This window comes from Parasteatoda tepidariorum, chromosome 9 (genome assembly GCF_982258835.1).
Source record: "Parasteatoda tepidariorum strain Cologne lab strain chromosome 9, Ptep-v5.0, whole genome shotgun sequence".
Classification (NCBI taxonomy): domain Eukaryota; kingdom Metazoa; phylum Arthropoda; class Arachnida; order Araneae; family Theridiidae; genus Parasteatoda; species Parasteatoda tepidariorum.
Window position 1 is genome coordinate 90476330 of NC_141763.1, and position 12479 is coordinate 90488808.

The 12479-nt window shown below is 32.7% G+C and overlaps 2 protein-coding genes across 2 annotated transcripts; both read right to left on the reverse strand.

Moving 5' to 3' along the window:
* Positions 1-1619: 1619 nt before the first annotated feature.
* Positions 1620-7815, reverse strand: LOC147804324 (uncharacterized). The gene is made up of 3 exons (XM_087152330.1): positions 6765-7815; positions 6010-6207; positions 1620-5293 (listed from the first exon to the last, which is right to left on the reverse strand). The coding sequence occupies exons 1-3, from the start codon at positions 6831-6833 to the stop codon at positions 1859-1861; spliced, it is 3702 nt and encodes a 1233-aa protein (XP_087008456.1). The 5' UTR covers positions 6834-7815; the 3' UTR covers positions 1620-1858.
* Positions 7816-10103: 2288 nt separating this feature from the next.
* Positions 10104-11411, reverse strand: LOC147804325 (uncharacterized protein F54H12.2-like). The gene has a single exon (XM_087151525.1). It carries the CDS (start codon positions 11409-11411, stop codon positions 10104-10106), a length of 1308 nt encoding a protein of 435 aa, XP_087007651.1.
* Positions 11412-12479: the final 1068 nt, after the last annotated feature.

Below are 12479 nucleotides of genomic sequence, written 5' to 3' on the forward strand. Positions count from 1 at the left end.
TAATTCATTGCTCAATGCATTTTTACATATACAGGGGTGTTTAGATTGTACATTTTTTGCAAACATATTTCTTCTAATTATTATTTCTATAATTCTTGCAATTAAGTCTTATAATTACAAAAATATATAAGAATCATAATTCTTATAATTATTCTTATAATTAATAATATTTGTTCTAAGAACCTGCGCTGTCTTGATTGTTTCGACATTTTTCTGGGTAAAAACTAACAGTTAGTTAGAAATGAAGTAAAGCTATCAAAATAAGATGTAAGCTACTTACCAAAACAGTTAGTTTCTGTCACTTTTTCTGACACAAAAATGCCAATCTAAAATGTTAGGCACTTTCTTGAAATTTGAATTTACAGTTATTCTGATTGAAATAGCTACGCAACGGTCTTTGCAAAAATGTGCAACTCATCGAATGCAATGCGTTGAACACGCTTTACATCGTAATTTCTGATACGATAAGGTTATAAAGCAATAAATTCTTCCCCCGGTCAAATGGCCAGTTGTGGTAGAAATGGGTATACGACAAGTATTATTAGAAACAAACAAAATACGAAATAATAATAATAGTAGGGGAAAATTGAGCGTTCAACCCCACTTTTTTTACTATGGGATGAGCGTTCAACCCCACTTTTTTTTTACTATGGGATGAGCGTTCAACCCCACTTTGGGTCGATGTCCTCTTTTACTCTAGTTCTATGGGATGAGCGTTCAACCCCACTTCGGATCGATGTCCTCTTGACTATAGGATGAGAGCTATACCTCACTTAATTTCTATTGGTGCTACTGTTCTGTTTAAAATTAAATTAAGTATATTTTTTTAATACTCGTGACTCCATCTGGTGAGTGAAATAAGTACTAAAGTTTTAGAATCTATACTCTTTTAAAATGTGAAAAATGGAGTACTCATGCTGACATCTAGTGTATGAAATAGCAAGCATCTTATTTTCTTTTTTTCTTATATAAACTGAATAATTTTCTAAGGTAATATATAAATACAGATATTTTAAGATGCGTTTCGAACCAACAACCTAACAATTACAAAATGTTTTCATGGCACAGCGATTGAGCAGCACGCTTAACCGTTGTACCATGAAAACACATCCACTTTAAAGAAATATAAGATTTTGTGCATCTCCATTGAACAATGTAACTTTTCTCAACTTTGTTTTAAAATAAAGAAGTATCTCTCAAGTATAAAAGTTTCATTTCTCTTTTTACATATTTTAATTATAATCCATTTATTATTTCTTAGAGTATTAATGAGCAAAATTAGACTCATTTATAAGCAATTAAACTATCAAATATATGAAAATATTTATTGCATTTTATTTTACACTTGCAAGTAATTTTGTCTAGTAAGTATTTTTTTATTATTAATAATTTTTTCATTTCTTTTAAATTTATTATTATTTTAGTTTTGTCCTTTTCTTTATTCACTTAGTTCTTAGATATTTTTTCTCGTTTTCACTCCTATCTATATTTTTATTATATAGTTATTTTCATATTTCTTTATACATTTTTTCATTGTCCGCTGTAAATAAAAAGATCATGCCATTTTACTTGTTTCTATACGTGTAATGAAATAGAAAGGAAATAATAAAGTCAAAAAAGAAAGATAAACAGATTTTTATTGAATAAAAAGATACTTTACACAATTACATACATCCTTTTATAGCTGATTGTAGCTGGTTGAAGACAATAAATAATAAAACTGTTGTAACAATAAAGACAAGTCTTTCTCACATACATTTTATGTACAAATAAATAGGGGGGAAATAAAATAAATAATAATTTATTTAAATGGGAAGTGAAGTTTGCTACGCTAAATTTTAAAATAATAAATAAACAATTAAGAACCCCCGATTTTAAAGTGACCGTGTGCTAAAGTGTCACACCCGTTTTCTAATATGTACCGCTTATCATCTAGAGGACAAAGGGCTAGTTTATTAGTTGTAATCGAAAGTAATTCATGATTTTTTGAAACAATAGTTTTCATGTTTTCCCGAAATCTGCAATTTTCGAAAAGACATTTTTTAAACATGTCATGCTTTAAACGTTTTTCTCTAACATTTTTCACGACTCCTTTCGCTGTTTTCTTTTCACCTTTCCCAGTTAATAAAGAATACATTTTTGAGCGCAACCCGACGAATTCTTTCACGATAACACCATTCATCTCATCTTTCATTTTACCTACTACTTTCTTATTTTTACTGCAATATAAAAAATGATCTTCGGGGTAATCAGAAGTGTCATAAAGCTCGAGGTGATGGGACATGTCCAAGTAGACATTTTCAGTCTGAATCTCATAACAAAGAGAGTCGGTATCAGTAAATAGTAGTTTCGCTTTATCACCATATTTAGTTTTAATATGATTATAATGAAACTGATACATGAAAGTCTTACTAATATCCAAAACGGAGAAACCAGTATACAGAGGACGATTAAGAGTTAAGGATGTAACATTTCGTGTTACAATAACTAAATCTGGATCAATAATTTTAAACGATTGGAAAGAGGGGGATGCAATTAATTTTAACGCCCTTTTCTTATCTGTTACAATGTCCACGTTTAAGCGATTGCGTACGTTCTCCATACTCTTACCGAAAACCGCGTTATTCATTAACTTCCAAAAATCTTTGTCAAAAGAATTAGTTGCATTTTTCCGCATGTTTGTGTTGAAATTAATGTATGCACGAAGCCAAGGTTCTTGTTTGAATAAGAGAATTTTATGTATTTTAGTCATTTTGAGTCCTAAATTTAAATATAATTTCAAATTTCGGTAATGAAGGATATATCTACATTTATCATTTAAATTTGGTATCAGTTTCGATACATTATAATTATTAGAAACATTTAATGCGGCTGCAGCTCTTTGAGAGTATGGAGAGAGCATATTGAATTGTACTTTCATTTGTTCAGGAGCGACTGGAAGGTCATTGTGTAACTCATGTAATTCTGCAGGATATTCCAGGTCTACCTCGAGAATCATCCCTTCGTCTGCCTCATCAGATAATGATTGTATGTATTCTACGGATAGATCTAAATTTTGCGACCAACGGAATTGTTTTGTAGGTAAGTAGCTTTGCATTGCTCCACCATAGAGGTTATTCATATCTAAATAAATGATATAGGATGAGGGAATATTACAATCAAATTCATTACCCATGTAAATGTTATTGGCTCGGGCATACCGGTTTGAAATCATGGAGACACCACCCCTTATTCCCCTTTCGACAAATAAATGCATGGTGGGGTCAGTTAAAAGTTCCAGTTCGACGCGTGTCATTTTTAGACACGCCTGCCACGCATAACCTGGTAAGGTGAAGGTGTGGCATGCGTCAATTTTGAAATGCGTTAAGCATAAAGATCTAAATTTTTCGAACACATCGGCCAAAAGGAGAGTATCAGTCTTAACATATAAATTATGATAATCTCTTAAAGATTGCATATTAAAAGTTTGAAATACCGTACACGCATGATTATATTCCGCTTCAGTAATATGTGTATCATTTAAACTATTGTAAAAAAGCTCGCGAGGGGGTAACTCGGTTTCATTGAATTTCTCCATACAGTCAAAGTAATCATAGGGGTAAACACCTTTACGACGTAAAAGGGGGAGTAATTCCGGTTCTATTTGAGAAGAAAGGATACGAAAATCGCATTCATCCAAGTTGTTCGCTAGCTTATCGAGGGAAGATGGTAAAAACTGTAGAGAGTCTAAAAATTGGAGATTACTGATAGAAAAGGTTATGAATTTTTCAGAGTTTGTTGCAATACACGTCGTTTTTTTGTTTTTAAATTTACTAAGAGTTTTAATGATGTGATGACTGTCATATCCTTTTAGATTGTGGAATATGACAGGTATTTTTTGAATAAGTTTATAATTCAAGTTACATTTTGAGTGTAAGGCACCGCGAAAAGCACCTGATATATGACAGTGATCTCTCACTCTATCATCATTCAAGGGCTCTTCACAAATAGAACAATGAGTTTGATTTAAAAACATTTCATAGTCCTCATTACTTAATTGCATAGGTTTATTGGCAGAAAGTAAATCTTTAATCATCCTTTCTTCCCTCAATAAACTATGAACGAGATGTTCCGCAGCATTTTCTCCGCAATACACGACGGGAGGTTTAATGCATTCACCTTCATTCCCAATAATGACGTATGAATATCCGCAGGGTATGTGATGAGCATTTACTTCAGTTTGCGATCTTAATGAAGTTTCATTTTTAGATAATATACACTCAAAATCAGCGTATATCACATATGGAATTTTGTGCATCAAGTGCACGGAATTAAATTTTAAAACTCTCTCTTGATCATTAGGCATCTTAGTTTTCTGCATTTTATGTTCTTTACAATAAACAACGTGATCATCTAAAGCAGGTTTAGTCGCAAAACGATGGAGACAAAAGTCACAATAAAATAATGCACCGTTGTGATGGGTTAAATAAGATAAAAGTCTACTCATATTTCGAATTAAACAAAAGTGTCGGGTTTCTCTCTCGGATATTAGTAAAAGATTTATGTGATGCACTCCGCTTCTGTTTGTTGAAAGATGAAGAGGGAATATGTCTCCTTTTTCATGTCCAAATACATTTATTGATAAATTATTTTGTTTCTCAAATTTAGAAACTTTATTAAGTTGCATGGGAAATGATATACCTGTCAAGTTTAATTCATTTTCAAAGGGTTTATAATTTGAAGGGCGATTCGCATGTTTATTATCGTTACAAGGGTGAATATGAGCTAGTACGCAATATAAAAAACATTTTTCATCGCTCATGTTTCGAATATTCAAGACAGCCCGTCGTTTGACTATTTCCGGTGGGAGGGGGATGTAGGAGGAACCGTTAAATGGAACATAAAGAGCGGAATTTAATTCTAAGTAGTTCACTTCTTCTAGTAACCACCCACTACCTCTATCGACAAATTCGTCAAAAGATGAGATAATCTTAACGTATGCACACTTCACTTCCTCATTTAATGAGTTACAACTTAGCGATACTTGATTACAACTCCTAAAAAAGGAACTCGCAAGTTCTCTCTCCCCATCTTGTCCTTTACGAGAGAAAAGTGCCTTAATACAGACGTACCATTTAATAGGAGCTGATGAGATTGTTAATCGGAGGGCATTTAACAATTGTGGCTTAACATCCTCTAAGAATAATAATAAGTCTTTATTCTTACTACTGTGTAACATCTGGCTTTGAAACGACTCTAGTCCTCTCCTTCCATCAGCCACTCCACTCATTTCCATCTGCACATCATTGGACGTCTATAAATAACAGAAACAAAAAATTTGTCATGCAATTTAAAAATAAAATAAAAGTCATACGACTTGAAAGGAAAAAAACATTTTAAAAAAAAAGATGAAAAGGGAAGCAAAAGAGTTTAAATTAATATTAACTTGATAGGTTGAACTCCGACCCACCCCAAGGGGGTAAACGGAGATAAAAGTTAAATTATCACATTGAAATTTCTCTTAAAACTACAGTAAAATTTTGCCAAATGACAGTGGTGGTGATCAGTTAAAAGTGTATTAACTAAAACATTTGACAATTAAAAACATGCTTTAAAGGCAATGAAATCTAATAGCGTCGGTGTAAATGTCGAGAATTAAATGATTATAATAATAAGGAAACAAGAGATGAAAACAAAATCTCAAAACTAAAATCAATGAGAGCTAAAAGTCCTAAGCATAAATATCTAAAAGTCTGAATAGAAGTCGATGAAGTCTAAAATCAAAAGTAGATAAAATTTCAAAATGTAAGGTTAAAAGTTGATGTTAACTTGATGTTTCATTCATTTTTATTTTGTTTTGAAAAGTCTTATTTATATTTTAATTAATTTTTTAGAAAAGCTACTCTTTTAGATTTAATCGTAGCGAAAAAACTACAAACAAGTCTTTAAATATTAAACAATTCTGTTGCGATAAATGTAATTTCGAGAAACATAATATAATATGATGTATAGACAAACAAACTTACTCACGCTGGGTTGGGGGATATTCTCTTCCTCACACTCCATGGGAGAATCGAGAACGGCATCAGCGACAGCTCTATCGGCTTCAGGATCGTCCATCTCCTCATCACTTGATGACACCCTTCGTCTTTTTCGTCTTTTTTTGACATTTGCAACAGATTCTGATTTAGATGAAGCATATTCCCGATTAATTCTATCTATCATTTCCTGAAATAATGATAATAAAAAATGTGGATCAGTATTACAATAGAACTGAAACATTTGTAAGAAAAAAGAAAACATTGAAGAGTGAAAAATCTTAATTTAGAATTTATGTATGTCATATAACATCTCCATTCTTTAACATAAATAAATAATTAAATAACAACAGGAGAAGATGTTATATTTCTATTACTAGTAATATTCAAAAGAGAAAAATGAGAACGAAAGAAAAATAAATAAATGAATAACTAAAAGTGAATAAAAAGAAAATGAATTAATTTATCATTTCCTGAAATAATGATAATAAAAAAATGTAGATCAGTATTAAAATAGAACTGAAACATTTGCAAGAAAATAGTATAGATTGAAGAGTGAAAAATCTTATTTTAGAATTTATGTCATATAACATCAGCATTCTTTATCATAAATAAATAATTAAATAACAACAGGAGAAGATGTTATATTTCTATTACTAGTAATATTCAAAAGAGAAAAAGGAGAACGAAAGAAAAATAAATAACTAAAAGTAAATAAAAGAAAATGAATTAATAAATGTTACTTACTTGTGAGATATTTCTAATGACTCGATCAGCTTCTTCATCATCCATGGTCATATCCAAAGGTGTATCCATTTTGGGGTGGAGAAAATAAATATCTGTAAATTTACGGAGGTGAAGTTCACCCTAAGACGTGTGGACGAGATTTGGCTCTATCCTACGTTGAAGCACCCCCCTTTTATATTGAAACTTATCATTAGTTTCCAAACAACGAAAATAAACAAATAAATAAAAGTAGGGGTAGCTGCTAAGTGCAGTAGGTAGACATGTACAGGCGACAATGTTTGTAGATAACTCACTATTCCTCATTAAGCATTACTAAGAGACATCAGTTTATCGTTACCAATGAAAGAACATTCTCTTGACGATGATAAAATTTTCTACCACTTTGTCGATGAAAAGAGACTCTCCCTTACTCATCGATAAAATACTTTTCGTCCATAAAAACTGATTCTTTTACTTTACCCATTAAACAAAGTTTTTTTTTTTTTATCTGAAATAGGTATACCTATCTACTTATTGTCAAATTCTTTCTTCTAAACTGAAAAAAGAAAATGTCAAATCCTCTATCTCACCATTTAGGATAGTTTCTTATCCACTCTTTACGCAGACAATCGTAATGGATTCAGTGTCTCATTTTCAGGGTTGATATCGCTTTCGTTCATTATCTGAAAAGCAGCAACAACACTGATTTTTCTCTGTCCATTGTATTTTAAATCGAATGTATCATTGCAAATAGTGAAGGAGACGTTATCCGAAATTGCGATTCCATCTCGACGGCATAAGTCTACGACATTATGTGTGTTTAAAATGTTTGCGGTGAAAAGTATTACGTTTATCAGAATAATCATTATCAAAGAAACGACTCGACTGTCTAAAGGCATGATGGGATCTGTGTAAGGAACACGAGGGTGTGTGATAGTGATAGAATGTTTCTTATGACGTATTCGCGATAATAAAGCGTCAAATGATTATAATTACGGTTTATAATTAGAATAACGTCGCGCCAATCCACCGCGTACGGACGCGAGGGGAGGCGCCGCGACCACCCGCCCGCTCGCCCGCCCGCCCCGCTTTTCGCGTCACGCGGACGTTGAATGATAACGTAATCGTAAAGTAAGAAATGAAGAAAGAAGTAAAAACGGCAAATTTATTAATTAATTTATTTATTTGTAGTAAATACGTTCACGTATCAATTACATTTGTAACCATTGACATGATTTAATTTTAGATTTTTTCACTTTGCGTACAAGAGAATATCCTTTTTGCGAAACATAGGATTCATTTTTAATAAATGATTGTGGTAAATTAATGTCTTTGAGAATTTCACGAAATTCTTCTTGTCCTGGAATAAACGTATCACTTTTCCTTTTTCTCACCACACTGTTGATCAAATCTACCATGTTCGAATTTTTCACTACGTTTCCTTTGTGTACGAGTTCCCCTCGAGGTGTCCAAGACACTATGCTGTTGTTTCTCTTAAAAACATCTAGAATGTTTTTTGTGTTCGTCATGTACTGTTTTGGAATGGCAGACAGCATTAAACTTTCAATATAATTCTCCTCCTTTATTTCAGGTTTCATTTCAGGTAATTCTTCAGAGGGAGTCTCCTGATTTGGTACAGGTGAATTTAATAAATCAATTTTTATTCTTTTTAACAATACTTGATTGTACATTTTTATTTTCTCATCTTCGTCCAACTGTGATTGTAATATTTTTTTCATTTCGCGATCCAATTCGCTGAGTTTTTCGTCAGATGGAACGTGGCGTGAAACGATATGTTCGGGTACTAATATCATCTTTTTAGCATATTCCATATTTATTTATTTGTTTAACAGAGTCGTTAAAACGCTGAGAGCTGCGGGTAAAAGGAGTGGCAGTAGAAATCCTCCGTTTTGAACGATGAGGTTACGCTTCTTTTTCAAAGATACCTTTTTGTCAGAGAGTTTTCTTAAGGTATGTTTATGACGAGCTAACTTTCTCTTTTGATGTGAGGAGATTGGTATATTCCCTTTTAAAGTGTTTAAACAACACTCAGAAATGCATTTAATTGTTGTTTGGGGAATTTTTCTCAGTAGGGATTTCAACGATTTCTTAGGACAGATCAATATTAGTCTAAGTCTTTGCATATCCTCTTTCGAAGCACCCATGATATCAAATGGATACGTACAGTTTGAGTTGACTCTTTTTATTTCAATTGGTAAACACACGTTTCTTCACCCGGTAATATTTCCGTACGCAAGCGCAGGTTTTCTTCTGTTTCGGTCCTTAAGTCCACCATTAAATAGGAGTAAGGTTTTTTAGTAGCATCTTCGAATACTTCGAGAAAAAATTTTAAATTTCTGGGGTATAACTGTCTTCCTAAATGAGATATCTGACTCACATCTCGCCTAGACTTGAATAGAAACAAATAATGTGAGTTTAAGGATATTTCTCTAAATTCTTTTCCTTTATGAAATATATTCTGACTAACTGTGATAATCGATATATTCATGTGATGCGATCCTCGAGTATACAACTGAGTAATGCGCTTGTTATCTCCGCATTCAGACATCAAATCATCTAAAATGAAGAGAGTATTTTTACCCGCGTAACTACTGAAATTTTCAGGTATACCTTCTATAAAAGTGACATTAGGTATTTCGTCATATAAATACTGATATATTCCGTAAAACCAAACAATAGTATCAATTTTTGGGAAGATTAATTGCGTGTGATATTTTAAAAAATTCCTTAAAAAGTGTGTCTTTCCGCAAGAGGTAGGCCCGCAAATGAGAGCTGTAAAGGGAGCTTTTAATCTCAATGACTCCATGATGATAAATGAGAGAAAGAAATATTAACACACCACATTTATTTATCCACTTTATTATGAAATGAAAAAAGGTACATATTCACGATACAGTTTTTTCTTCACAAAGTTATACACTTGTTTATCATTTTGTATAGATTTTACTTGAAAGGAATTAACGATACATTTCATCGAATGGTTTCTGCAACGAAAATACAAGTAAAAAATACAATATTGTCCGCAGACAGCGGTCGAATCACTTTGAAGAGGTACATCATTATAAGTAACAAATTCATAGTTTTTACAATAATTGCGAATGTAGTGGTTAAAAAAGTCTGATGAATGTCCATACGAATCAAAAAATTCGACTGAATGAGGAGACTCGACATAAAAAGCTAACCAATGACTTCCTGGTTTGTTGTAAGGATCTGTATTCACGATGAATGCAGAAGGAAATCTACTTATTCGTTTTGGAATTTTATCACTCGCAAAAACACCGATGAAAATCTGTTGAGTGAATGTATCTTTATTTAATACTTCTTCGATTTGTAATGTATTCATACCGAAAAATCGCACAAAACACTTCTAGATTTTGTAATCTCGATTACGTTTTGAAATTCTGCGTAAATAAGCATCGAAATTGTTTTAGGTAGAGCTTTGGAGAATTTGAGTTCAATTCTTAAATTTCCTTGGCGAATTAAATTGAGGTAACTCCCATCACACAAGTCGGGAGTTAAATCAAAGGCGTACATAGTATATCCCTTAGAAAATTCATCACGATTTATGTAAATTCCTTTGTTGCTCGCTAATTTCTCACTTCCCAACAACAAACTGTTGTAAGAGCGAATATATTGCTCATCTTCATAATTTGGTGTCAGAGGTTTGTAGCACACTGGATTACCATCCACATACACACCAACGAAGTTTACGTCATTATGTTTGAAATTAAAAGGATTCGTAGTATAAGTACCGTTGAATGCATCATTATCTATACAGGTTAAAATCAATCGTTTCGGTAGTGGACCCAAGAAAACATTATCCTGAGAAAAGGAGAATGATCCCTTAGGGATAGAATACATTTTGCATAATACTCTATCTAGAGGATATTTTGCTGAAGTTTTTTCTAAGGCTTTTGCGTGTCCTATCAAGACTCCAGGGCTCACTTTAACTTTACGAACGAATAAAGATGCATGTTCAAACACTATTTGATAATTCCCTTTTACAGGTGATATGAGGCAAAATTCTGGTTTATTTCTTACGAACTTTAGTTTCAAGTCTACCATATTTAACATTAAACGGTCTTGATAAAAAATATCGCAATGTAAATTTCCGATCATTTCTAACACTTTCCCTTTTGCAATCATTGAAGAACGCTTTTTCAATCCTTCATTCTCTTTGAAGGGATCATTTTCTTCGAGGTGGCCAGCAGTATCTTTGTAAAAGCATTCGGAAGTTAAAAAACTTTTCTTATAATCAGAGCCGTAATTTAATAAAGTTTCAATGTAAGATCTATACGCGTAAGTATTACTAGACGAAGATATGGTGCGATCATTCAACATCACATCGATTTGAGAAAAAAGTGAATGAAAAAATAAATTACAGGTGGAAATTTTCTCATTTTCTGGTAAAGGAGCATTATCTTTCAAAATCTTTACTTTAACGTAGAGTTGGGTAGCACTCAAGTCGAAATATTCCTCCGAAGTTCCAGATATATTAAATTCTATAGGGAGATCATCACGGATGCTTGATATGGGATAGTATTCCGACCACTGTCCTTTTTCTATGGCAGTTTGTGTGGGTGGCATGAGGAATAAATCGAGTTCGGATTTAACAGAGGGTATAGAATCATTTCTTATCAATGCCATGTTAGCTAAAAATATCAGATGTGCACACTTTGCGATACTTTTTACTACTAACAGATTTTCGGTTTCTACGTTTCCTTTTATTTCCACCAACCATGGTTTTTACTTTATCTGCAGCTTTATTGGATAATATTTTAGTTGCCTCCTTTATACGTTGTTTCGAAGCAACTTTTAAATCCTTTCCTTGTATGTAATCGTTTGCAATATCCACTCCCGACCTGAGAGCCTGTCTCCCCACCGCTTTCGCGCCAGATTTGAATAAAGGTAAAACCATTCGAAACATACTTTTAAAAATTCCACCTAAACCACTTCCTCTTTGAAGAGATACACCTTTATAATAAGATAATCCATTTCCTGCTTGATTCGAGTAATAATCTTCGAAAGATTTCGTACAGCAGTGATAGTTTTGATACATTTTTTTTTTCTAGAGAAAATAATTTATTTTGAGCTTATAAAGTTTTCAAGCGAAAGTGAAGTTTCACTATCAACTTCCCTCGTTCAAATGACACGTATCGACCAGAGTGAGTTCTTATAACTATTTCGATTGACTCAATGTGTTTTCTACTCAGGGGTAAATAGTGCGGTCTATCAAATTGAGCATGCACCATTTCTCCGTCTTCTCCTTTCACTGTCAAAATTCGTAAAAGGGGTGCTACTACATCACCCACCATTTCAGGTTGTATAATATCAGTATACACATACAATAAACGCAAATCAACGTTTGGATCTGCTACGAAAGGACTTTCCATAGAAAACGTACCTGGAAGTATAATATTTTCTCCCAATATTTCGTTGTGAGGAAAACCTAAACTTTCAGCCAACCCCTTAGATAAACGCAGTGTAGCTCCGTTCGACAATTGCAGTTTAACTTTCTTTGTAAATTTATTATATCCTAGTTGTATCTTAATATTTTTTTCAAATTGACCGATAATTTCATTCACTGATTCATAAGAACCACTCGGAATAGAGTTTATTTTTTTTACCCCATTCCCTAAATCGTATTCATATGAATTTTCACCGTCAATTATATTATTCCACATTCTAGGATAAATTATTTCCACTAAACCAACC